This window comes from Branchiostoma floridae, chromosome 3, assembly GCF_000003815.2.
Source record: "Branchiostoma floridae strain S238N-H82 chromosome 3, Bfl_VNyyK, whole genome shotgun sequence".
Taxonomy (NCBI): domain Eukaryota; kingdom Metazoa; phylum Chordata; class Leptocardii; order Amphioxiformes; family Branchiostomatidae; genus Branchiostoma; species Branchiostoma floridae.
Window position 1 is genome coordinate 2,394,978 of NC_049981.1, and position 26,068 is coordinate 2,421,045.

Genomic DNA, 26,068 nt, shown 5'->3' on the forward strand with positions numbered 1-26,068 from the left:
CCTACCTCTACATGGACTCGCCTTGATGTTAAGGTCACAAAGACCCAAGGAAAAGGAGAAGAAGACGATTTGGAGGAAGTCTCGAGGAAATTTTGCTGTGCAAGAAGGTCTTTGGGCATCTGTGGTTGTTTCTGGAACAGTCGAGCTATGTTTTAGCGCTGATAGAGGTGGTTATGTGCAAGTGTAAGGCGATGTGTGTGGTACGGTATATTGTGTTTGTGTGACCAGGAACGTGCTTGCTTTTTTTTTGTGGGCCGCATGCATGATCAGTCTCCTCTTCAAGCAGATGTATGATATGATGGACACCACGTGTTCGCTTCTCTCGTTTTCAAGTAGTCAGTTTGCGCCATGCCATAGACGCCCCACAAATACCCTCAAGACACATATTGCAACCATACATCTGCCTGAAGGTTATGGTTGTGTAATACATTGCCAAAATCACAATGAGCTCACAAATTTCCTAACGTTATATCTGACTGACTAAGCATTTGATCATGTCTCTTCTGCCATCGTCCACATATTTTGTTTTCCTTGATCATATTTAAAGCCGTGGGAACTCCATGAGGGTGCATTTGCTTATATGTATGATAAAGAAGCAAATACGCCCTCCCAGAGTTGCCATGGTTTCAGTGCATTTTGCGTTGTGATGTAACCTGGGTACCATCCAGATTGTAGTTCGCTCCTATGTTCTCTTCTGCTATCCGTCTGAACATTTTACCTCTTCGTGATTACGGCAGTTTAATAATGAGCATAATAAGGAATGGGTTCTAGAGTACTAGTACTCGTTCGATGACAATAGGCCATCCAGCAAACGGACGTCACGGATGGCGTTTTGGGTGTTGGAACACCTGTTTGACCGAGCACTTGGACCCATTCCATAATGCACGCTTGTGGGGACTCCTTCCTACGGCCGTTGAGGCTATGGGACCGGTGAGGTGAAGTGAGAGAGGGAACCAATCAGCGCCTGCGTCCAAAATTTGGACGATTCCAGACGTTAAGATGGTCCGCGTTCTCAGACGGAAACACAGACAAGCGACTGTATATAGTGTATAATGAATGCCAGAGCTAGAAGCGACTGTATATAGTATATATTGAACATCATAGCGAACTACTTTCCGGATGGTACCCAGGCTAGTTGTGATTATGATAATTACATTATTTTTACTGGCTTTTGGGCAACTTTTGTTTTGATGAATAACGAAATGTAGGCTATTAGCACTGTGCCATGTTCTATGTCTTGTAAGTTGTACTTGTAGCAAGAATGAACTTCCTTCTGAGCTACAGGGAATCATCTTGCCTTATGACTTAAAGGTCAACATGAAGAAAGGTCTCTCCTAAGGAAGTTTACCTACTTGTTGTAACTGAAAATACACACGTGTTCACTAGCCTGGTACCCAGCAGTGTTTACAGCTCCTGAGTCTCGTCTGTCTTTGCCACAAATACAGAGGGGACAGAAGAGACTCTGGAGCTATGATGCTGCTGGATACCAGGCTATGTGAGCATATGTATTGAATTTGCAAATACCATGCATTAAATACTTAATAACAATATAAACTGAACTAGAAAGATATAATTGATTTATTTATAACAAATGAGGGATTTTGAGCAATGATTTGATTTCTCATAAGGTTGCATTGCAAAACCTCCGACATTTCTGAGTGTTGCCTGGTATCCAGACCTATTATACTGTAGCTGCTGAGTCACTTTTGTCCTCTCTGAGGAGAGCAACTGACCAGCTAAAATGTGGATACCAGGCTAGAGTTGATGACTGTTGGATACTAGTACTTGATTTACACCATTAGCTATAACACAATTTGTAAGTGCAGTTTTGGTTATTTGGTTGCTACTACAATACACTCGCAGGCACACACACTATAACACACACATACATACATACAATATATATGTAACATATACAACACACAATTTACAAGTAAATACAAGTTGTGATGATAGAATATCCTGTTTGTTTTTGTTCTATCTACATGTGTCGGTTACTGTTACGTTATCTGACTCTGAAGATTTCACCTTTCAAATCATTCTTTTTACTTTTCAGGATGAAAGGCTCAGTTCCCATATAGCATACATTACTGTGCGCAACTTACAGAATGGTTCAAAAGTAGCTGATGTCTTTTGTATACCAATCTATTTGTTATCTTCTGCAAGTTGATCATGGAAAGAACATTTACTTACATATACTTGTTGGTATCCCAAACAAATTTATGCATTTTCAGCATTTTTCACAGCTAGCTTTGAACCCTGCTGCATTCTGTGTCCTGGCATGGTAGTTCCCTGGATGCTGCAGTCATGTGACTGTTATATGTTAACCACATGTTAATCACATGATGGCCACATGACAGCAGGCCCTGCCATGCCCTGTGCCACAGTTAGGGTCTATTTCTCACACTATGCTCTGCTTGGTTTTGCAGGACCAATTGGCAGGAATTTTGTTTCTGCCTGGTGACCATCCTTGACGGCAAACAAACAAACAAACAAATATTCAGCACAGCCAGGGTGGAAGTCCATACTCCTGCCATGCTGTGTGTTGATTAAGTGCATGTGTCAAGCTCGCAGCGTGCTAACCAAATGCAGTAGTTTTGGTCAAACTTCTCACAAAGCCACTGGGACAACTTCATAACAGGAGAACCTTTAGGTCGCACTCTGAGGACACAACTGAAAAACCCTCACACTTTGAAACTCCTGCATGTAGCTCCGAATCAAATGACAACATCCAGTCTTCATGATGGGATTCCACCACTGTAGCATAGAACTCTGAGTCTGAGAGCTTGCTGATCTGAAGTCTGAGAAGCAGCATGAGTCAGAGGGTGGTGCAGAACCGTCAGGGGTGGAACAGACGGGGTTCCAACCGACCCGGGCAGAACCCAGGCAGGGGACCCAACCGACCCGGGCAAAACTCAAGCAGTGTCCACAGCAGGCTGGGGGTACCACGAGCAGGGAACGGGCCAAACCCTGGGGCCAGGAGGTGGCAGAACGTGGACCGGAGAACTGGAAGAGAGGGTGGGTTCGTTCAAGACGCGAGGGATCGTCTGGAGGAGAACAGACGGGCCTTGGAGTATGACCAGCCTGGCTTCCAACAAGCCTTAATCCAAGACAGCATCTTTGTTGTAGAGAACCAAGTGTATGGCCAAGACACGGCTGAAAACCAGGTGTATGGCCAAGATACCAATGAGGCACTGCCTTTGCTACAAGTGGAGACTGCGGCACAAAGTGACGTGGACTATCGCCGCGACAATTCCTTACAGGTAACAGTGGAGCCCGGGCACCACGATGTGGACTACCGGCGCGTAAAGGTCAAAACCTCTGAGGCAGGAAGCTACGAGCGGGAACCAAGCCCAGGTCATCATGGCTATGACCGTTCCTATGACGACCCGCGCCAAGAACCCTACCAGACCTACCCTGGTGACTATCCTGAAGTTACTACCCGTGAGAGGTCTACTGAAAGAGATTTCATGGATCCATATGACAGTCGTATTGCACGCAGAGAAACTCCGGAACGAACCAACCTGGATACATTCGCTATTGGGGCCGAAAGGGCAGGGGTCAGAGATAGAAGCCGATCTCGAACCCGTGACGACAGACATCGGTTTTCCCAGGACAGAAATAGGCGCTCCAGGGAAGGTGACCAAGAGCGGGACAATGACAGGCGCTCTAGAAATTCTGATAGGGGAGAGGACAGGCGCTCCAGAGAAAATTATCAAGAACGTGACAACAACAGGCGCTCCAGGGACGTAGATGTAGGATTAGACAATGACAGGCGTTCTGGAGAAGTGGGAGCAGGGTCTGACTGGGAGGCTCAGCTGCGAGAAAGAGCGCGGGAGTTTGGGAGGCAGCAGAAAGAGGAGGAAAGGAGACAAGGGCGAAGCAGCCAGGAGAGGCCTGACCCGTGGAGGGGGTCATCTCGTGAGGGGCGTGACAGTCACAGGGCTAGTCAAGAGAGACAACAGAGGAGCCGCTCGTATGACAGAGTACAGGCAGATACGTATGACAGAGTACAGGTAGACGCGTATGTACTGGGAGACACGTATGGCAGAGATGCATATGGCAAGGTACAAGAAGATCAGTATGATCATGATCAGTACAGGAGGGAAGAGTTGGTAGATCCCAGCAGAGATTACCATCCTGAAGAGGCTGCAGGGAGTTACAGAGATGACCGACCCTACCCTGGGCCTGGGTCACCACCCTACAATGACCCTGCCTTTCCAGCTGAACCTTCCGCAGACAGGCGTGATGCTCCATACAACAGAAGAGACAGAAGGGGGGACCAGACACTTCAACAAGCCAGTCACGACGACGTCTTCAGGAACTTGCCACCGGACCAAACTCCTCACTATGCCGTAGACGAATATGGTCGTCCAGTTGCCCCTCTACATCACGAAGAGTATGTGAATCCCCCTTCGGGTCTGGGTATCCATGGCGACCGTATCCATGGTGACCGCAATGCCAGGAGCAGCAGCCGAACTCCCAGCCCTGTAGTGTTGCATGGGCGACAGGAGGACCTGTATCAACTTGGCAGGAGGAAGGACCACTCCTCCGACAGTCTGTACTCCGAAGTCAGCTCCAAACACAGCCCGGATCTGGACACCAGGGGGGAGTACAGGCCTGCAGACAGTAGGGCAGATTACAGACCTACAGATAGGAGGGGGGAGTACAGACCTTTGGACACCAGGGGGGACCCTTATGGCACGGACTATGGGGACATGGATAGACAGGAACAAGACTATCTGTATGATGTAACAGAGATGCGAGGTGGGGAAAGGAGAGGAAGTCCAGAGTATCGGCCTTTAGGAGAGCCTGGTGGGGGAGAGCAACACTACCCAAACAGCCGAGACGACAGAAGGGAGGGGATCGATGAGCAGCACTCCTGGAACAGCCAAACGGAAAGAAGGGGCAAGCAGCACTCCTGGAACAGCCGAGAGGAGAGGAGGGAAGGTAGAGATGCCAGGGCCCGAAGTGATGCAGGAAGGAGAGAGAGACACACTGAAGAGAAGTTAGGGACAACAGAAAGAGACAGAGACTCAAGGAACCGGTATGGGAGGGAAGAGGATCCGGAGCAATCACGGAGCCATGATCAAGGCAGGAGGGACTCACAAGGCAGGAAGGAACAACGTACATCCTCCCGGGGTGGAGATAGAAATAGAAGTAGGGATGGAAGAGACTATGAACCAGAGAGTGATTTACAGAGAAGTTTAGCAGATGAGATCAACAAGATTCGGCAGGAGCCCGATCATAGGGACAGACAGCGGGGAAAAGACCGCAGGGGAAGTAGCAGGAGTGGTCGTGAAGACTCCCAGGGCCGTCAGCGCAGTAGCCGCGGAGATTCCCGGGACCAGCAGCGCAGCAGCCGCGGAGATTCCCGGGGACAGCAGCGCAGTCAGCAGAGTTACCACAAGGACTCAGAAAAGTCCACAGTTGGCAGCAGTGTCAGTAGAAGTAACAAGCAGCAGTCACCATCAAAGCCGACAGATAAAGACTCAAGAAGTGCGAAGCGTAAGAGGAGTCCTAGCCCAAGACGTAAGTCCGGTAGGAGACAAGAGGACTTGAGTGGAAGTCGTAGCTCGAGAGACATGCCACATGGTAAAGAAGGATATGCCAGAAGACAACGAAGCACAAAAGACGACGTTCGTGGAAAGGACAATGACAGAAAAAGACATGAGGGCTCAAGAGGCCAGTCTCTTGGAAGGAAAGAAGACACCAGACAAAGGAGAACTCGTGGTTCCAGTCCACATGACCAACCCAACCGAAGTCAGCAGCAGGGTGCAGATGAGGAAAGCAGTCAGCTGTGGCCTCTGCAGCCCCCCAGTACTGTGGCCCAACAGCCGGGCCAGTCTGCCTCCGATTGGGCCCTGGAAACCCCAGAACTTCAAGGAGGCCTGCCACCATGGCAGCCTGTTAATACGCAGGGAAGTTACCAGGACTTTGGGAGGGATGCAAGGTCTTTTTACCAGAGCACTCAGCAGAATGTAGGAGAGGGGAGAGAAAGGGGGAGAACTATTGTGGAACTACAGCCAGCAGTGGAAATGGGTGATGCCAACACCCCTGGTACAACAGCAGACCAGTGGGAACAGAAAAATGCGGGAAGCAAAACATCAGAATCCCTGCCACACCAGTCTCAGGCAAGCCCTACCTCACAGAAGGGTGCAACTCAATCAAACCTGGTGGAAATACCTTCCTTTCAACAAGCCCAGGAAATGAAGAAACAGAAAAACAAGAAGTCCCTGGTGGTACCGTCCACCCCCCAGCGCTTCCCTCCCAACATGAGCTTCCCAGAGAAGCTGCTGGTCCTGGTGGAGAGCTACGGTGGGCGGACCCGACAGGAGGTGGAGACGCGCATCCACAAGTACGAGAAGGAGGTGAAGGACAACTACCTGAATTTAGGGAAGGATGAGAACAACGACGACAAGATGGTGGACCATCTTGGGGAACACCTGCCTCCTGGTGGACTCTGGAAGCTCAAACTCCTCCGCAGGATCATTGTCGAGTGTCTCCCCAAGAGAACTGTAGAAGCCAAGAACAAAATCCTGTGGATGTGCAAGCAGCTGCTGTCGCCAGAAGGAATCGAAGTGACAGAGGACATCTTCACTGCACTGATGGCAAAGAGAATCACAAAGTTTGGCTCTAGGACTCCCACTCCAGCCACTGGAGCAAACTTGCAGCAGTTCGAGCCCAAACAGGTAGAGAATGAGGAGAAGCGAGACATGGTGGTGGAGTATCTGCAGAGGCTGGGCGTGCCGGCGACGCGCGAGGCCGTCAACGGGATGCTGAAAAACAACCAGATGTTGGAGAACATTGAGAAAACCTTCTGGATCCCGCATCAGGACCGCCGATTGGTGGAGCGGTACCTGCAGCAGATCAATGTCCCCATCACTCCCGAGGCCGTCGACAAGATCATGGGAAACCCAGACATCATGTTCGACTTGCGGAAGACGTTTGAGGATCAGGAGTCCAAGGAAGAAGGGACCATTTCCCAGCAAGGTAAGGATGATGATGAACAGAGCAGCTCCATGGCAACAAGCTCCATGGCAACAAGCTCCACGGCAACACCATCACACAGACCACCTGCAAGCGTGTCAATGACTCAGCCAGGACCTGCCATCAACAACACCAAGTCTGACACCTCAAGTGCAGGCTCCTACAAGTACCTCTTATCCACTGCTCATCATCATCAGGAAAGTCCTCCAGCAGCTTCTGCAGGAAGCACTGCAGCCTCTGTCATGTACACGCAATCCTCGTCTCACATGTCCCAGGCCTCTACTCGGGGCCTGGCTGAGACAGACTCCCACCAACAGCGAGCACAAAACAACCCTTACATAAGGATGATGTACAGTGAGCAGCAGAGACAGCTGGACAGTTCACAGCGGGGTTACAGTGAGGCCCAGCAGAGAGCAGAGGTGCAGCAGAGATCAGAGGCGCAGCAGAGAGCAGAGGCGCAGCAGAGAGCAGAGGTGCACCAGAGAGCAGAGGTGCAGCAGAGCGGGTTGTACAGAGGTTATAACAGAGGCGACAGCCTTCAACAGAGTGCATCAGTAGAGTCACGTGGGAGAGCTCCCGGAATGCCAGCTCAGCAGCAGATGTACGCAACCACTGCAGCACCCCAGCAGCCCATCTCTGATCGGCTACAGCACCTCTCCGGGCAGCCCATGGCAGGGACAAGAGCCATCGGACCAGCTACTGCGGGACAGTTCCAGCACCAAACTGCACCTGTAGGATCAGGTGTTTCAGGACAGTTCCAGCACCAGGCTGCAGTTGCGGGGTCAGGCGCCATGGGACAGTTACAGCACCAACATACAGGGGCAGGAGCAGCATTTATGGGACCAGCTCCTGGGGTACCAGGTGCTGCAGGATGGTTACAGCACCAGGGCCCAGCCACAATGGGGCAGTTTCAGTACCAGGGACCAGGCACTGCAGGACAGTTACAGCACCAAACTGCAGCTATGGGACCAGGTGGCATGGGAGAGAACCTGGAGAGCCTCCGCATGTTCATCATGGACGTGTTTCGGCAGGTGAACCTTTCCTGGGTACCGGAGTCCACCGTGCAGGAGATCCTGAGGAACCCGGAACTTGTGCAGCAGATCCAGCGATTCCGCGCCGTGGGCATGCCACTCGAACTGCTCGTCAACTACCTGAAGCAGTGTCTACAACTGGTCAACCGTCCATAGGATCTGAAGCAGTGTCCACAACTAGTCAACTGTCTGTAGGACCTGAAGCAGTGTCTACAACTTGTCAATCATCCGTAATACATACCCGAAGCAGTGCTTACAACTCGTCAACCGTCCATAGGATTTGAAACAGTGTCTACAACTGGTCAACCATCCATACAATCTGAAACACACAATGTCTACAACTCGTCAGCCATCCATAGGATCTGAAACAGTGTCTACAACTGGTCAACAGTCTGTAGACAATTCAGCTGCCTACCTTTTGTGGCTATATCAGTCAAACATGTCACATGTTATCACTTCAGAAAGACCAAGGAGGTGCTCTCATGAAACCTTCTGGGATATAGATGCCATATTTGGCTGCCTACTGAGTCTTAATACATCAGATACGTCTTCATAAAGGTAACTCTGTTCAGAGAACTGTTGGCAACTACAAACTTACTGTTATAAAACAAACTAATTTTTTTTCCATGAACAAATCAGCCAAGAACCAAATATGGTATCTGGGAAATGATGACATGATCCATTATTAGTTTATTGAGGAAGAAGGATGGAAGATGGACAAATAAGTTAAGAAGGTAAGTAGAGGGCATGAAGCAAGGAACTTTTTGACAGTCGGAACCCAATTCAAGAGGATGTAAGGAAGGTTCATCTTTGGAGAAGAAAGTCCTTTGATTAAAGGATCCTTGTGCAAAAGACTTGAGGTGCTGTTGGACTGTAGAATGCAACACTCTGGAAGATACGACTCCATCCAGCTTCAGCAAACTGCCCAGATCCTCTGGTCACAGCAGGTCCACCGCGGGAACAGTTCAACTACTGGTATCAAAGGACTAAGGACTCACTCCACACCTCTGTTGTGCATATTGTCATTGGACTAATGAAAGTTTCAGTGTTGTCCTGAAGTCGAGGTTATCCAAGTGATTTTTGTTGATATTGAAAGCCGGGGAAATACACGGCACTTGTTACCTCACTTGAACATTTCTAAAATTGGAATGGTGAAACCATCTGTAGACTTTGTTAGTTGTATAAGTGTATGTATCTTACTTTAGAACGATTACATTTACTAAGTAATGATGGGAGTGTTGATAACATTTCCTTCACTTTTTCTACAAAGAATCTCCATGACATACTTCAGGTTACATCCTGAACATGTAAATGACTATCTGCAACATTTTCTATGGAGTAGCTTAAAGTCATTACTCAAATTCAGACAGTGCCAAGTATCAGAAAGGTGTAATAAGTGATCCGTCTAATATTTAGTTTGCATTGTACTTAGAGATGTATTGGGCAATGAAGCCCTTAATGTTATTTAGATCTCATAATGATGGTACATGGTGGTTGTATAGATCTACAGCAGTGTGACTAGTTTAGAGGCCATGTATAATCCTAGTGAATTTGTTGTGCCTGTATCTCTAGCATACACGATCATAATTGAAAGAAAGACAAATTTTATAGCAGTTGGAGAGTGCAATTCATGGCAGCTCTTAGTTTCCAGCAGATCTGTTGTAGTTCATTATTGTTTAAGTTATCTGTGGTACTCTGAACTCTGTACTAAAAGGAAGCTGCAAGACAGATTGGCAGAGGTAAAGAATCATCTAGAAATCCTTGGACCAGAATCGACATGTTTAATGATGTTTCAGTAAGATTTAATCATTGCTGAACACCTTTTTTTTTTGTTTCTATAATGGAGTGCCCTGAGAGCAGTGTTTTATAGTTGTCTTTTACAGTATCTGCCAACATTCTTTGTGGTACTTTCGCCATATTGTCATACAACGTACATGTTATAACTGTTATATAACTTGATGTACTCTTAAGAGCACAAGGAAGGGTCAGCAAAATAAGCTAGTTCATTGAAATGCATATGAAAATGTCAAAGTTGAAGGCCCCTTGCAACATAAAAGGATTTGCCTTCAACTTTGACAAGTTCCCTACAATGCTGTAAATCTTACTATCATAATGTTAGAAGATGTAACAAACAGTGGTAACAGGCAGTGATGTCTACAGATGCCAATCCGATACATGATGGTATCAAGTTGTCTGAACTCTGATACATAATATTGTCAATTTGATATTCTAGATCTTTACTCCGCATATAGCAGCAGGTTGTTAAAAACAAGTGAACATTCTTGCGCAAATGTTGCCACATATAATCTCCAAGCAGATGTAAGGGACAGGCACATTCTTTGTGCTTTATGCTAGTTTTTACAACATTTGGTACGCTTTTCGGGTACTCCCTTTTCTATGTACTCCATCAGAAGAAGAAGAAGCCAAAGAACTCAATGTTGCAAAAATATGTTACACACAAAAAATGAGCCTACAATAATCTTCTGGTTCCTATCTTCAGACAGTAGTGTTGCTTGGCACAGCAAATGCACCAAAGGTCATGGCCTATTTAATCTGATAAAGGCTAGACATGATTAACAAGGTATCCTTTGCACAAACCTTCCCTTTGTTTCATCTGTGTTGATATTTTACATTGTTGAGTAATAAGCTGTGATCAGACACAACAAAGGAGCAGTTGCTTGCTGTGTTTGGTCTCAGTTTATATCTCGGAAAACTGTGTTTAATCTTTTCTGTTATTAGTTACCAATTGTGAGGGTAACTCTGGTGACTGTGCAACCAAACCTTACTTCAAGGTTGCTTACAGCTATGAGAATGAACAGATAGCACTGCCATGTATGTGTGTCTGTTTCTAATAACCGTTATATATTATAGTGTTTATAACATGGGCCACTGTAACTACAGTTCTTGTTAGTCATGTATCCCACCAATGGCTCCAGTATACTACAGACAGGCGTATGTTTTGTATTTGTAAAGCGGAACTTGATCTTAAACAATAATACAGCAGCCAAGATGTTATATAGATCAGACAAGTCCAGACATTTGTGCTAAGCTTGGTTGTATATGAGCAGCTGAGATGCCTCAGTGTCACACATTGCAGCTACATTTTGTTATGTTGATTATTTAGTATGTGACCACCAGAGTTGTACGCCTGTTGTGTAATGTCCTACACAGCTGTTGTAGTATCGTGCGGCAATGATAAGGCCTGTGCTCAGGACTCCAGTGTGTTATATAGTATAAAGTATAGTCATGTTCTAAACAGATTATACAGTAAGCGAGCAAAGTTGTACAACTGTGGAAAGACAGAATAAAGTTGATGCTCGTGAAGTGTTTTGTGAAGTGTCATCTGGTCAGTTGGAACTCGAAATCCCCTCCCTCTGTAGTCTCCAAGCAGATGCAAGAATTCAGTTCATTCTTTGTATTTTATGCCTGTTCTTTCAACATTCAGTACTCTTTTCTTAAGCATTGTATTGGTTTCAAAGGTTGGTCTTTTCATACTATGTATACTAACATACTAGATAAAGTATTTGATGTCATAACGTCTAAAATAAAGACATCAATGAAAAGTAGCTTTCCGGATCATCGAGATTCTGGGAGAGTCCTATGGACTACAAGCCTTGTAGAAACGTAACTAATTTTTATCAATCAAATGGCTTCTACTTTCCATCCACGACTTCTCCTATTGAAGTGATAAAAATAACGCACACTTTGTAATCTTGACGCCATATGCCGTTTGAAAGTTAATCATATAGAGTTCTATTAAAAGTTATTATGTAGATACAACGCGAAGTACCTCCAAAACATTATTACGCATTGTAGCAAGGTATTAAAACTAAAAGATTTTTTGAAATCCAAACGACTTTCAACAATCACTTAATGTCACTTCTTCACTTTATGTACATTGAGTCATCCTGAAGTCATAACCTCTAACATCAAGACAACAGTGAAATGCTTTCCAAATCATGGAGATTCCAGGAGAGCTGACAGTTTTCAAGCCTTGTTCTACTGTTTGAAAATGAAACCCCCTATCTGTTACAGTAGGCTCGCCCAAAGTTCTTATCTGTGAAAATGGACCCCCTATCAGCTACAGTAGGCTCGCTCAAAGTTGTAATCAGTGAAATGGAACCCCCTATATGCTACAGTGGGATCGCCCAAAGCGGGAAAGCGGTGCACGCTGGGAACGAGCAGCCATTTTCATAACCTTTGACCCATATGCTTCCTTTTAAACTGCATGCACAAGCAATTCAAGACGACTTTGGGAGGAATTATTGCCGAAAATAGCACGTTTAAAGGTACCTGGAGATTAGTAACAGCTTTGTAAAGGGACTGAGAGTAAACATTGGTGATGAAAAGTTCAGGAAAAGAAGCTGTGGCAAGGAAATGGCTGGGATCGCCATCGTACGTACGTGCATGGCATGGGTTTCCATTTTTGTTCAGTTTTGGGAAAATAGAAAAAAAGATTTTATTTATGAGGAACACAACTTAATTTTCCAGTTAGTTTTCCATTCTTTAGTGTCCTGTTTGGTAATGCTTGTGTGTGTGTGGGGGGGGGGGGGGGGGTACATATCAGGACAGTGCGAGTGTGGCATAATTTTGAGGTGTCATGGACTGCTAGACGCGTTGTTGATATATCCCCCCGTGTGGCCCCAGAGCCAGTTTACTCACCTGAAAATGTGCAGAGTGACTTGTAAAACCATTGGATATTATTTGACGTCCTTGGTAAAACAGATTTTTAGTATTTCTTTCCTTGTTTTTGTTTTACATGAAAAAGTGTGGAATCACTGGTTGTCACCTCTTGAGCTGTTGTTTTTCGTGAGAATGCTATGAATGGGTTTGGCAATAAGGTTGCATACCGCCTTGAACATGAATGTAATTTGTTAGTGGTGCCTGTTGTCTTCTCTAGGCAAGGTTGGGCCAGCCAAGAGATAATGTTGTAGTGCAATGTTTGCTGATTGAGTTTCTGTAGTCACCAGTGACAAATCTAGCAGCTAACTGCTATACGTTACACAAACATACAGACTCCAGTTTACGTCAAGGAAGGTCAGACATCCAGGTAATGAAATATACCAAGTAGCGCAGCAACTACATGTACACAAACAACTTGATATGAGTTTCCAATGTCATGTCCAGTTGCTTTAACGTTTAAGTAATTGCTACTTGGTGAGATTTCAGATTGTCTTCTAGACAGCTAGTTTACATGTCTGACTGAGTCTGTGAGGATGCATAGATATAGATGTATCCGTAAATAGTGTCATCAGGTTGGTAAATTACTTATATACTAATATAGTAAGGTTCTTTGTTACACAACCAAATTTGTACTCACTTCCAACGTTTTGATGTCTGTCAGACACCATCATCAGGATTAGAATGACTAGGACAGCATTCTATAAGTAGCAGCAAGAACCAGACCTAGTCATTCTAACCCTGATGATGGTGTCTAACAGTAACAGACATCAAAACGTTGGAAGTGAGTACAAACAGGGTTAGACAAGTTTTCAAAAATTCACTTGTCCTATCGGGCAAGTACATTAAAAATTTACTTGCCCGTACCAGATTTTCACTTGCCCGAAATTTTAATTACATTTTTCTATGTGTTTTCCCTTTCATAAATTTTCTCTTTTGTTAAGAGACCATGTCTAGCGAAATAATAGACGTTAAACGAGGACAACAACAACAACAAAATCCATGTCTCTGATGGCTTAAAAATGACATGGTCAATATAGGCAGGCATTCAGCCCCATGTGCTGTCACACTCAGTGGTAATTTGAGCGGGTCACATCTGGAAATTTTTACTTGCCCATCGGGCAAGTGGGGAAGCACTTCTGCTTGCCCGAACAGCACTTTTACTTTCCCGGGACAATCGGGCTAATGGACTTGTTTATCCCTGACAAATTTGGTTGTGTAACAAAGAACCTTACTATATGAGATATAGATGTATCTTGTAAACTGCTATATTAAAAGGTTGCAGTCACTAGTAAGATATTATTGAACAGCTACGTATGATCATGACTGGTTAAGCTTGAATGTTGAACATTACACGTATGATGATTTGCTGGTTGGATTGCATGGGGCAAACAACAGCACATTGAGCTAAGGCCCAATAGGTCAGGAGTTCAAATCCTGCTGTGTCACTGATCTTGTGCCCTTGGGAAAGGCACTTTGCACAACTTTCCTGACTTCACTCAGGTGAAAATGAGTACCTAGCATTGCTTAGGACATTAAAGGGAGGTCCCGTGTTTGGGAAGAGTAGGGGCATGCCCCGGTGTGCGTTGGTGGAAATCCTTCTGTCTGGAGTTAGTGATTCACTTCAAATCACCCGGATGGAGGTCTGGCAAACCTTCTTCTCGTATCAACCATACCTTGATTTACACCATTCACCCAAACAGGAGACCTGGCGCATCCATGTCTTGTAATCAGCCAGCGAAAGGGTATGCCACCCTGTATGTGTAAGGGGCAGCATAACTATGTTGTGCGTAAGCACGCCGATCAATGATGATCGTGATCATCATCATGATTCTCTTGTGCAGGAAAGTTTTCATGTCATCTATTGCTAGAATGTGTAAAAGATAAAATCTACATTGTGAAACCTTTCTGTAGATATCTGAGGTGCTGCTCCTTCTTTACACACTTACACAGCCTTCTTGGCCTGAGGAGTGATTGAACTGTGACTATAGATGCTTCATAGTCATACATACACCGCTCATGATGGTTACATGCTGGATGTGTGATTGTCATGCACTGAGCACATGTTAGCAACATGATGTTGATATGCTCTTCAAATGAGAATCACATGCACAGCACATGGCCATCATTGGACCTGCTATGTCCCGTCCAATATTAGGTATATAGGCTTCTAACTTTGTGTTCTGCATTTGCTTTGCAGGTGTTTTATTGCAGTGGTTCAGATGTCTCAGTCATGGCGAATCATGTGAACATCACGTCATTGTGTGCTGGGTACATGATAGCCCATGCTTAAAGCCTACGTCACCCTTCCAAACCTGGGCCCGGCTAGGCAGCTTTTGGGAACAAAAAGTATGATATAAAAGATACCAAGCTATCATTTGTGTATATCTTTATGTATACATATCTATTTTTTGTTTCCACAAACAGCCCATCCAAGCCCCGGTTTGAGATAACTGTCCCTGCCGTATGCACTCCTCAACCCATTCTGCCTTCGCTTTGCAGGTGCTGCTGGAAGGCATTTTCTCTCGGCGAACTTTCAACTGCTGCCAAGGACTTCTTCGCTGACAAAAGGCGTCATCCTTGACCAAAGTTGTCACAAAGAAGGCAATCCACAACCAGCACAGCAGCAACAGTGAACTTCAATCTCCTGTGAGCTGTGTGTGCAGTGATTGACAGCTGTCCACCAGTGATTGACAGATGTCTACATGGCAGTACCCCCAGATAGTAGGGGGAGTTGAGGTCCTGAGCTAGTGCAGGGAGGCCTCCAGTCTGGCACAGAATTACCCAACTGTGAGGGCTGTCACGACCGTGCAATCACTAAGTTGAGAGTCATATGACTCAGAACTTTAGTGATAAAGTCTACACATGTACTGCCTACAGTAAAGCTGACAACAGATACATTTTATAGAATATATAGTATTGTCTCTGCCTTCTGAAAAAGGTTGAAGACACTGGTTCCTCCTGTCACAAGGTAGGAAGGGTGGGGCTGTGAGTGCCACCATGGGAGATGTGGAAAGAGAGCAGGAACAGGAAAGTGGGGAGGACAACAGGCCGGTTTCGATAATGTCAGAGTCGACCAGACCTAGGACTAGGAGCATGACTAATAACAGCAATTCAGAACTGGATAGTTCCTGCCAGAAAACTCAGCAAGAGAAGAGCGGCACAGGCCAGAATGGGCTATTCAGTACTAACCCAGGTCAGAATGATAAAGGCCAAACTGACCCAGGTCAGCATGAGCAAGGCCAAACTGACACAGATCAGCCTGAGCAAAGCCAAGCTGACCCTGGTCAGAATGACCAAAGCCAAACTGATGACCCAGGTCAGCACGAGCAAAGCCAAACTGACCCAGGTCAGCATGAGCAAGGCCAAACTGACCCTGGTCAGAGTGACCAAAGTCAAACCCACTCATCTCAGAATGATGAGGATCAAACTGACCCAGGTGATGAAAATGCTCAGAGCATCCCAGAAATGAAGACAATAGAGATGTCTGGGCCTACCAGAGACCCCCAGAGCTTGGAGAGTTCCAGGGAGTGCCAGCTGGAAAAAGATGAGGAGGGACACATTCAGGAGGCGGTACACGGTGATGCATCGCAGGACACTCAGCCTGGTATGGCTGCAAGTTCAGCTGTAAGTCAGGCTGAATCTCCAACTGTTAAGGGTTGCATTGCCCTTTCCTCTGCTGAAAACCCAGCCTCACCCAAACTGACTACAGTTTCAGATCAAACTGGTCAGGAGTCATGTCACAATGAGCAAGGGCAAATGGACCCAGGTCAGAGTGAAACAGAGCAAACTGACCCAGTTCAGAGTGAGCCAGGGCAAGCCGACCTAGTTCAGAGTGAGGAAGGCCAAACTGACGCAGTTCAGAGTGAGTATGGTCAAACTTACCTAGTTCTGAGTGATGAAGGCCAAACTGACCCAGTTCCGATTGAGCATGGGCAAACTGACCCAGGTCAGATTGAGCAAGATCAAACTGACCCAGTTGAGAGTGAGCAAGGTCAAACTTACCTAGTTCTGAGTGAGGAAGGCCAAACTGACCCAGTTCCGATTGAGCATGGGCAAACTGACCCAGGTCAGATCGAGCAAGGTCCAACTGACCCAGTTCAAAGTGAACAAGGTCCAACTGACCCAGTTCAAAGTGAGCAAGGTCAAACTGACCCAGGTCAGAGTCAAAATGCCCAAAGCAACGCAGTAAGAAAGCCTGTTGAAGACTGTGAGGGTTTAGAGAGTCCCATGGCAGAAGATGAGGGACAAATCCAGGTTCAAGGTGAGGCATCAAAGGACAGTCAGTCAGACATGGCTGTAAGTCAGGCTGGAATTGTTTCCTCCACTGCAAACCCAGGCACACCAGAACTATCTGAAGATGCAGGTCAAACCAGTCAGGAAGCACAGCCATTCCTGCCTGGTTCGTCCTCACAGGGAACCGCCCAACAGCCTGCTCAGGTGCAGTCTCAACCCACTAGAGGCACTTTGATACGAGAACATTTCTGTAAAAAGCTGCTTGCATTTGTGAGGAAAAACTACCCTGTAAAAACAAGGCAGAATGTTGAAAATCGGATCAACTCCTTTGAAATAGAGCTGGCAAGTGATGCTGGGTTTGTCTGGATGCACAAGGATAACAACGACAAAATGATCCATCAGCTGGTGGAGCATTTGCACCTGCATCCCACGTCTACCTGGAAACTCCGGCTCTTACGTAGGGTTGTGATAAATTCGTTGCCAAAGTGGAGTCCCAGCATGAAGATGCAAGTCAATCGCCTGTGTAAACAACTCCTGATGGGGGAAGGTGCTAATGCTAGAGCCAACATCTCGCAACTTATGAAAGTCATGACAGTCCGATTACCCAGAGGTAATAAGCAGAGACGTGGTAAGTCTCAAGTGGAGCAGAGTCAGACTGGGGGGCAAGAAAGAGACTTTCCAATTTCACGCAAACTTTCCAAGATACTTTCCAAGATAGAGTGGAGACTAGCGCAAGGCCTTTTTATAAATCAGAAAGACCTGAAGATGTATGAGAAGTATAGGGAGGAGCTGAGAAAACGGGAAGGAGAAATTCAGCAGCAAAGGAGGGAGGGAAAAGATGTGTCATCTCAGGGCACTCAGCCAGCTCTAGCAGCAAGCTCAACCGTAAGTCATGTGGCAAGTTCAACAGCAAGTCAGGAGGCAAATTCAGCTGTACAGGCTGTGGGAAGTTCAGATTCGTCCAGCAAAAACCCAGTCCTACCAAAACTTGCTACAGATTCAAATCAAACCAGTCAGGAACCACAACCAACCCTGCCTGGTCCGTCTTCACAAGACACCACTCAAGAACCTGCCAGGGCACAGAAAGGAACCACAGGAGGGACTTTAGTCTCAGAACCGTTTTGTAAGATGTTGCTTGCGTCGGTGCAGCAGCACTTCACTGAATGGAAAAAGGAGACTACTAAACAGTTCATCAACAACTTTGAAGAAGAGCTGAAGGGAAATGCTGAGTTTTTGTGGGGCCGCCATGACAAGACGATTGAGGAGCTGGCAGAGCGCCTGCAACTGCCTCCTGGATCTGTCTGGAAACTGCAACTCTTACGGAAGCTAAATCTTAGAGGCCTTGCCAAATCAAATCCCAGCCAATTAGAGCGAAACATGCAGATGTTTCTGCAGATCTTACGTGAGGAATTTAACTCGGAAGTGGTGGACATCTCTGAACTGATGAAAGTCATTTATCTCCCAGTGTTAAAAAGCATCAAACAGGAAAGTGAACAGTCAGACTTAACAAAACCAGACCGAGTTTCTGATCAAACCAGTCAGCAGTCACAACCAGACCTGCCTGGTGTGTCCTCACAAGGAGCCACCCAACAACCTGCTGGGTCACAGGAAGAAGGCTGGAGAGGGTCTTTGAGCTTAAATAAATTTTCGCAGAACTTGATAGCCTTGGTGGAACACAGATACAGCAACGAAAAGGTCAAGAAGAAGGTTGAGCACAGAATCAACAAATTTGAAGAGGAGTTGCACACGGCATGTGAGTGGAAAAGCGTGCATAACAACGACGAGGAGATTGTGAAGTTAGCAGCACGCTTGAAGCTACTTCCTGGGTCTGTCTGGAACTCCGGCTGTTACGGAGAGTGGTGATGGGCTGTCTGCCCAAGAGAAGGGACAATGAGATCTTAAAAGCCCAACATTTTTGCAGATACATTCTACTGGGTGAAAAATCCACTTGCTTTAAGCCAAGTAATGCCACAACTGATGAAAGTGATGATGCCCACAATGCAGGCACATGCGGAGAAGGGAAGGATGGAGCACCAGACAGCAGGTCGTAAGGAGCAGGAGTGGCTGAGTGCAGGAGCAAAGGAACAGGAATACTTCTCAGATCGACATAAAAGATTACTTTGGCATCTACAGTCAAAACAAGCTAAAGGCCAGCATATGTCCAAGAAGGAGCTGAATTCATTAAAGTGGCTGAAGAAGCGGCAGCGGAGAGCAACCCAGATGGAACGACAGAAGTTGCAAGTACAGGAGCAGCGAAGTACTCGGAGCAGAAAGGACCAGCGTCAAAGTGAGGAGAGGAGAGGAATGAAGCGAGGGAGCAGGGAGCGATACCTTCCAGACCAAAGGAAAGTTTCCAAACAGTCACCAAGTCGGCAGGTGGCGAGATTAGAACGGGTTGGGGGGCAGCAGCGGAAAAGGCGTGATAGTGGCCGAGAGGAGCAGCAGCCAGTTGAAGATGGACAATCTGAGGCAAGACACAGCAAGTCTCACCAGTTGGCCGTTGATGTCGAGAAAATGCTGCTGCAGAAAGAGTGGGAGCGTCTAGCGGGGGAGAGAAAGGCATTAGACTACGAGCTGGCTCTGCGAGAGGCAGCCGTCCAGGAACACGTCTTCCAGATGCAGCACGCTGTCTACACCCACAAGGTCACACGGGAGGTCACACAGGTTACCCAGCATTCCAAACACCTCCCCCTGGAGGCTGGTACCCATGGCGACCACAGTGAGCAGCTGATGTCAGCCAATCATGACGTGGATTACAGACATGTTCAGGTGACGTCAGAGAGCAGCAGCCTGAGTGGCGACAGGAGCCATAAGCATTTCCCAGGAGACCCTCACCTTGATGACAGAAGTCTACTCCCGTATGACCACAAGCGTTTACACGGAGATCCTGTCCTTGACGACAGAAGTCTAATCCCGTATGACCAAGACCACGGGCGTTTCCACACAGACCTCCTCCATGGCGACAGTTCCTTAATGTGCCCTGATGACACGGCACCACGCGATTGGTCACCTGAAAGAGATGCAAAGATTCCGTACTACAGGCGGCAGCCCCAGTACGAGGAGGATTGGCAGGGGAGAAGCTACTCCTTTAAAAGTGATGAGGAAGATGAGTTCCTCCATGATCCATACAGGAGAGATGCTTTAGCAGACCGATATGGAGAACCGTACAGACCCAAGCAGGCTGTAGGAAGTTACAGAGATGACCCACCCTTCCTTGTGCCTGGGTCACTGCCCTACGATAACTCTGTCTTTTCAGCTGAACCTCCCCCAGACATACGTGATGCTCCGTACATCAGGAACGATAGAAGGCAGGAACAGACACTCCGACAAGCCAGTCACGTTGACTTCGTCAGGAGTTTGCAACCGGGCCAGAGTCCTTACTATGACCTAGACGAATTTGGTTGGCCGGTTGCCCCTTCACCACATGAAGGGTATAAGAGTCCACCTGTCGTCCCAGGTTTCCATGGCAACCTTCGCCATGGCAACCGTCAGTCTCAAGGCCACAGCCAAATGCCCGGCAAGATGAAGAACAAAGCAGGCAAAAGGAATAAAAGTCGCAGAGATCAACATAGAAATCCCAGATCCAACAGTCAGAGTTGGGGCAGAGATCCAAGATCCAACAGTCAGAATCAGGGGAGAGATCCAAGATCCAACAGTCAGGGTAGAGATCACAGATCCAGCAGTCAGAGTTTCGATAGAGATCACAGATCCAACAGTCAGAGTTTTGACACAAATCAAAGGTCCAACAACCGAAGAGAAGATCAGAGATCCAGCAGTGAAAGCCAATGGGAAAGAAATAACAGATCCAGCAGAAGAGGCCAGGGTAGGGATCACAGATCCAGAAGCCAGAGTCGGGGTAGAGATTCCAGATCCAACAGTCAGAGTCAGGGGAGAGATTCCAGATCCAACAGTCAGAGTCAGAGTAGAGATTCCAGATCCAACAGCCAGAGTCAGGGTAGAGATTCCAGATCCAACAGTCAGGGCCAGGGTATCAGTGGTGATCACAGTTCCATTAGTCAGAGGCAGGGAGGTCACAGATTCACTCAGAGTTTTGATCCTGGTCAGTCAAGGGATCGTTCTCAATACAACTCGCAGCCCGGCCAAAACAACATCCAACAAAAACCAGCACAAACTGGCAGAAACAGCCAAAACAGTGCAAAGCGACAGAGAAGCGGCAGTCCAAGTCCCAGAGGAACCAAAAAGGGGCCAGGAGAGATGGGAGCCCCCAAATGTCCCCCCAAACAACAGCAGACTGTAGATACCCAGATGTGGCCCCTACAGGCCCCTGGTACTGTGATGCAGCAAAATGTTCAAATCCCAAACAGCCAGGCCATGCAGTCTCAGGACTTTGGTCTAATCCAGGACAACCAGACCATGCAGTCTCAGGACTTTGGTCAAATCCAGGACAACCAGACCATGCAGTCTCAGGACTTTGGTCAAATCCAGGACAACCAGACCATGCAGTCTCAGGACTTTGGTCAAATCCAGGACAACCAGACCATGCAGTCTCAGGACTTTGGTCAAATCCAGGACAACCAGACCATGCAGTCTCAGGACTTTGGTCAAATCCAGGACAACCAGACCATGCAGTCTCAGGACTTTGGTCAAATCCAGGACAACCAGACCATGCAGTCTCAGGACTTTGGTCAAATCCAGGATAACCAGACCATGCAGTCTCAAGTCTTTGGTCAACTCCCAACCAAAGAGGCCACCAGACCACAAGAGATAAGCCAAAGAGTCCAATCCTCTTGGCATGATGACTGTTTGGAAGGAGACTTCTTAGACTTTGGGAAGGAAAGTGCTGTCTCTTTCCAAGGCAGCATCCAGCAGACTGTTCTGCCAGCTGCTTCTGCCACACGAGAGACCAGCACCTTTTCTGGTGGGGATGTCGGACTCCTTTCCCCCACTGGGAAGACAACTGATAGGCCAGAATCAGAGCAAGTGGCATGCCTGCCCCCCGTGGTGATTCCCCCTGGTTTGAGCTTCACAGAGAAACTGCTTGTCGTGGTAGAAACCTTCGGCCCCATCACAAAGCAGGAAGTGCAGAAAAGACTCCCCAAGTTTGAGTTGGAGGTGAAGAAAGAGGTAGTAAACAGGAGGAGGACCTACGATGATCTACTGATAGACCAATTGGGCGACAGCATTCCAGAACAACATCGCTGGAAGCTCAAGTTGCTGCGCAGAATCATTGTTGACACCATGTCCCAGACAACCCCAGAAGGAAGAGAAAAAGTCTCGTGGCTGTGCCACCAGTTGTTGCCCCAGGAGGGGATAGAACTCACAGATGAGGTTTTGAAAGCGCTGATGGCTAAGAGAATGTTGGTGAATCCGCTCCTGAAGCCGATGGTCATTACAGGAATGGGAGCAGGGATAGGGACTACAGCTAAGAGAAGCAGGAAGTCAGTGGTTACGGCCTACCTGCAGCAGCAGGGCATACGTCCCACCGAGGAGACGGTTCGTGACATAGTGCAGAATGAGCAGATGGTAGACAAGATCTTGAAAACACTAGGCCATCAACAACAGCTCTTTGGGGCAGAGGCAGAGGCATCACAGGACACACACCAGGGCGCAGGTGTGTCACAGGGCACACACAAGGACACACTACTGGGTGCAACAGTAAACACAGCTGTAAGTCAGGCAGGTATTCTGCCCTCTGAAGGAAATGCAGCTTTGTCCTCAAACAGGGAATCACAGCCACTGCCCTGTTTGTCCTCAGAAAGAACTGGGCCTGAGTGCATGCCAAACGAAGAAAAAGGAGGAAACACAGCTTTGTCCTCAAACCGGGAATCACAGTCACTGCCTGGTCCGTCCTCAGAAAGAAAAGGGCCCAAAAAAGGGCCTAGGCGGATGCCAAACGAAGAAAGAGGAGGAACCTTAATCTTAACGCCATTTGCTCAAAAGTTGGCTGCTTTTGTGGAAAAAACTTACGGGAAAGAAAAGAAGATAAAGATTGTCAACAGGATCAACACGTTTGAAGAGGAGCTGAAGGGAAACGCTGAATTTTTCTGGAAACGCGGACAGAATAACGACAAGATGATCGAGCAGCTTGCAGAGCGCCTGCAACTACCTCATGGGTCTGTCTGGAAACTCCAACTCTTACGGAGAGTTAGCGTAGACTGTCTGCCCAAGAAAACCGTGCCCGCGAGGGAAAGAATCCTGGAGATGTGCCAGCATGTTCTGTTTGATGAAGGTATCAAGGTTACAGATGAGATTTTCAAAGTCATCCTTGCAATAGTACCGAGACACCTTCAGGGATCTTTGGCGACGACGACTAGAGACCCAACATCATCTGTGGCAAGCATTCGGGAATCTTCGGGATTGACGTCTGGAAAACCGACATCATTTGTGGAGAATCTTCGGGAATCTTCAGGAATGACGTCTGGAAACCCAACACCGTTTGTGGAGAACCTTCGAGAATCTTCAGGAATGACGACTGGATACCCGATACCGTTTGCGGAAGAGACGCTCGAGATTGTACCAAGTACCTCCACAGGGGGTAACATGGCTTTGCCCTCTAATAGGGAACCACAGTCACTGCCCAGTTCATCCTTACAAGGACCTATTTATGATGGGCCGATGCCAAAAGAATTAAGAGGAGGAACTTTAATCTTAACGCCATTTGCTCAGAAGTTGGTTGCTTTTGTGAAAAAAACTTACGGGAAGAAGATAGAAACAAGGGTTGTCGATAGGATCAACACGTTTGAAGAGGAGCGGAAGGGGAACCCTGATTTTTTCTGGACACGCATACAGAATAACGACATGGTAATCAAACAGATAGCAGAGCGCAGGAATTTACCTCCTGAGTCTTTCTGGAAACTCCAACTCTTACGAAGAGTCACGATGGACTGTCTGCCCAAGACAAACCTGCCGCAGAGAGTCCTTCAGATGTGTCAGCATCTTCTGTTCAACGAAGGTGTAGCGGTTACGGATGAGATTTTCAAAGTCATTGTCACCAGAATATCGAAAAACCCTCAGCCACCGACACCATTTGTGGAGAACCTCCAGGATTCTTCGGCAATGACGACTGGATACTCGATACCGTTTGTGAAGGGAGAGATGCTCCGGACGGTACCAAGTACTTCCACAGGGGGGCAGTCTTCAAGTACCTCCACAGGGGGGCAGTCTTCTGTGCCGAACACCCATAGCCAGACATTAGAGCAGGTTTCAGATAAACATCAGATGGTCGTGGCGTACCTGATGAGCATGGGTGTGCATGTGACAACCGAGGCTGTGGAAGGGATACTGCAGAACCAACAGGCTCTAGACAGCATCGAGAGGATCTTCTGGACCCCCATTCAGGACCGTCAACTGGTGCAGGAGTACCTACAAATGATAAACATCCCCGTCACTCCCGATGCTGTCAACAAGATAATGGAGAATCCAGAACTGATGCGGAGGATTAAGAACACACTCGGGGCCCCAGGGGCTAATGTCGGGCCCCCGGGGACTAGCCGAGGGGGTCAGTAACAGCCTTTGGTCTCACAGGGCCAACTTAGGAGGGACTCACAGAGCCAGCTGACCTAGGGTAAATCTTGGAACATGCTACTTTTGTTGACCAATTTTGTTACCAGAAAAGGAGAGACATTAGATGAAATACTCTTTAGATACCACAGGACTTGAGTAATATCTCAATGTGATCAATTGTAGTCTCTGAGTGGAACGTTATGCTTTAAGGAAGGTAGCCCATTTTTGTCATGTAGTTTCATTCTAAGTTTACATTTTCAGGATGGTTTGAATTATGTTTTGAAGTTCAACATCAGATCAATGTGAAGTTATGTTGTCTGGACTTCAAGGAAATATTAAGAACTAGTGATATATTTTGTTCTGTACTTTTCACTTCTGTCACTAATCTGCTGTTACTAGGACTTTCAATGAGAAGTAGATTTATATATAGAATGAGATGTACGTATTCTTGAATCGGTTTATATATGACTACAAAAATGAGGCTGCCAGATTTTGTTTCAATTTATTTTTACTTAGTTTGCATTACAGTTCGAATTTTGCATTTAATACTTTACAGATATGTTATGCGAGATGTAAAAACATTTACAAACCAGTTTTCAATGAAGATTTGGCACTCATGATGTCAAAGACATGCTGATTCTTGTTGCTAGATTGGAATAGATTTGTTGTAAAAAGGCATTAAAGTCACAGAGAAAGTAAATGGTTTGTTATGACTGTGTTGCTTATTCTGTAGACTTATTGAACTCTTCTTTAGGATCAACCTAGCAAAGCAAAATTGAGTCAGTGAGTGAGCGAGCGAGTGATTGAGAGAGTGGGTGAGTGTGAGTGAGTGAGTGAGTAGAGAAAGGACTGTGCTAACGGTGGGCTGGACCTATATTAAATACAGTCCTAAAGTCAGCCCTTTGGGAAGGGTTACCTGGCTAGTACAGTCAGAGTTGACTTACTGCCCTTTGGGAAGGGTTACCAGGCTAGCCAGGGATGACTTACAGCCCTTTGTGAATGGTTACCAGGCTAGCCAGTGATGACTTACTGCCCTTTGGGAAGGGTTACCTGGCTAGTACATAGTCAGAGTTGACTTAATGCACTTTGGAAATGGTTACCAGGCTAGTCAAAGTTGATTTACTGCCCTTTGGGAATGGTAGCCAGGTTAGTCAGGGATGACTTACTGTCCTTTGGGAATGGTTACCGGGCTAGTCAAAGTTGACTTACTGCCCTTTGGGAATGGTTACCAGGCTAGCCAGGGATGACTTACTGCCCCTTGGGAATGGGTACCAGGCTAGTCAGGGATGACTTTCGGCCCTTTGGAAATGGGTACCAGGCTAGTCAGGGATGACTTACGGCCCTTTGGGAATGGGTACCAGGCTAATCAGGGATGACTTACGGCCCTTTGTGAATGGGTACCAGGCTAGTCAGGGATGACTTACGGCCCGTTGGGAATGGTTACCAGGCTAGTCAGGGATGACTTACGGCCCTTTGGGAATGGGTACCAGGCTAGTCAGGGATGACTTACGGCCCTTTGGGAATGGGTACCAGGCTAATCAGGGATGACTTACTGCCCTTTGGGAATGGTTACCAGGCTAGTCAGGGATGACTTACGGCCCTTTGGGAATGGTTACCAGGCTAGTCAGGGATGACTTACGGCCCTTTGGGAATGGTTACCAGGCTAG

General features: G+C 47.0%; 3 protein-coding genes across 6 annotated transcripts; all 3 read left to right on the forward strand.

The window, feature by feature from the left end:
- The first annotated feature begins 25 nt into the window (after nucleotides 1-25).
- On the forward strand, nucleotides 26-11,351 carry LOC118410869 (filaggrin-like). 3 transcript variants are annotated; one of them, XM_035812737.1, is made up of 2 exons: nucleotides 26-167; nucleotides 2,430-11,351. In XM_035812737.1, the coding sequence occupies exon 2, from the start codon at nucleotides 2,814-2,816 to the stop codon at nucleotides 8,175-8,177; it is 5,364 nt and encodes a 1,787-aa protein (XP_035668630.1). In that variant the 5' UTR covers nucleotides 26-167; nucleotides 2,430-2,813; the 3' UTR covers nucleotides 8,178-11,351. The 3 variants fall into 3 exon arrangements, with proteins under 3 accessions (XP_035668630.1, XP_035668629.1, XP_035668631.1); XM_035812736.1 differs by having other exon boundaries at nucleotides 28-200; XM_035812738.1 differs by having other exon boundaries at nucleotides 50-107.
- An 851-nt stretch (nucleotides 11,352-12,202) lies between these two features.
- Nucleotides 12,203-18,839, forward strand: LOC118410871. Of its 2 annotated transcripts, none has more exons than XM_035812741.1 (2): nucleotides 12,203-12,310; nucleotides 15,204-18,839. In XM_035812741.1, the coding sequence occupies exon 2, from the start codon at nucleotides 15,702-15,704 to the stop codon at nucleotides 18,798-18,800; it is 3,099 nt and encodes a 1,032-aa protein (XP_035668634.1). In that variant the 5' UTR covers nucleotides 12,203-12,310; nucleotides 15,204-15,701; the 3' UTR covers nucleotides 18,801-18,839. The 2 variants fall into 2 exon arrangements, with proteins under 2 accessions (XP_035668634.1, XP_035668635.1); XM_035812742.1 differs by lacking the exon at nucleotides 12,203-12,310 and adding an exon at nucleotides 14,967-15,050.
- Nucleotides 18,803-25,101, forward strand: LOC118410870. Its single transcript, XM_035812739.1, has one exon. It carries the CDS (start codon nucleotides 18,903-18,905, stop codon nucleotides 24,402-24,404), a length of 5,502 nt encoding a protein of 1,833 aa, XP_035668632.1. The 5' UTR covers nucleotides 18,803-18,902; the 3' UTR covers nucleotides 24,405-25,101.
- Nucleotides 25,102-26,068: the final 967 nt, after the last annotated feature.

Bases quoted from the DNA above. Each gene is read 5' to 3' on its own strand.
- LOC118410869 (XM_035812737.1), top strand. From the start codon at position 2,814: ATGAGTCAGAGGGTGGTGCAGAACCGTCAGGGGTGGAACAGACGGGGT.
- LOC118410871 (XM_035812741.1), top strand. From the start codon at position 15,702: ATGGGAGATGTGGAAAGAGAGCAGGAACAGGAAAGTGGGGAGGACAAC.
- LOC118410870 (XM_035812739.1), top strand. From the start codon at position 18,903: ATGCCACAACTGATGAAAGTGATGATGCCCACAATGCAGGCACATGCG.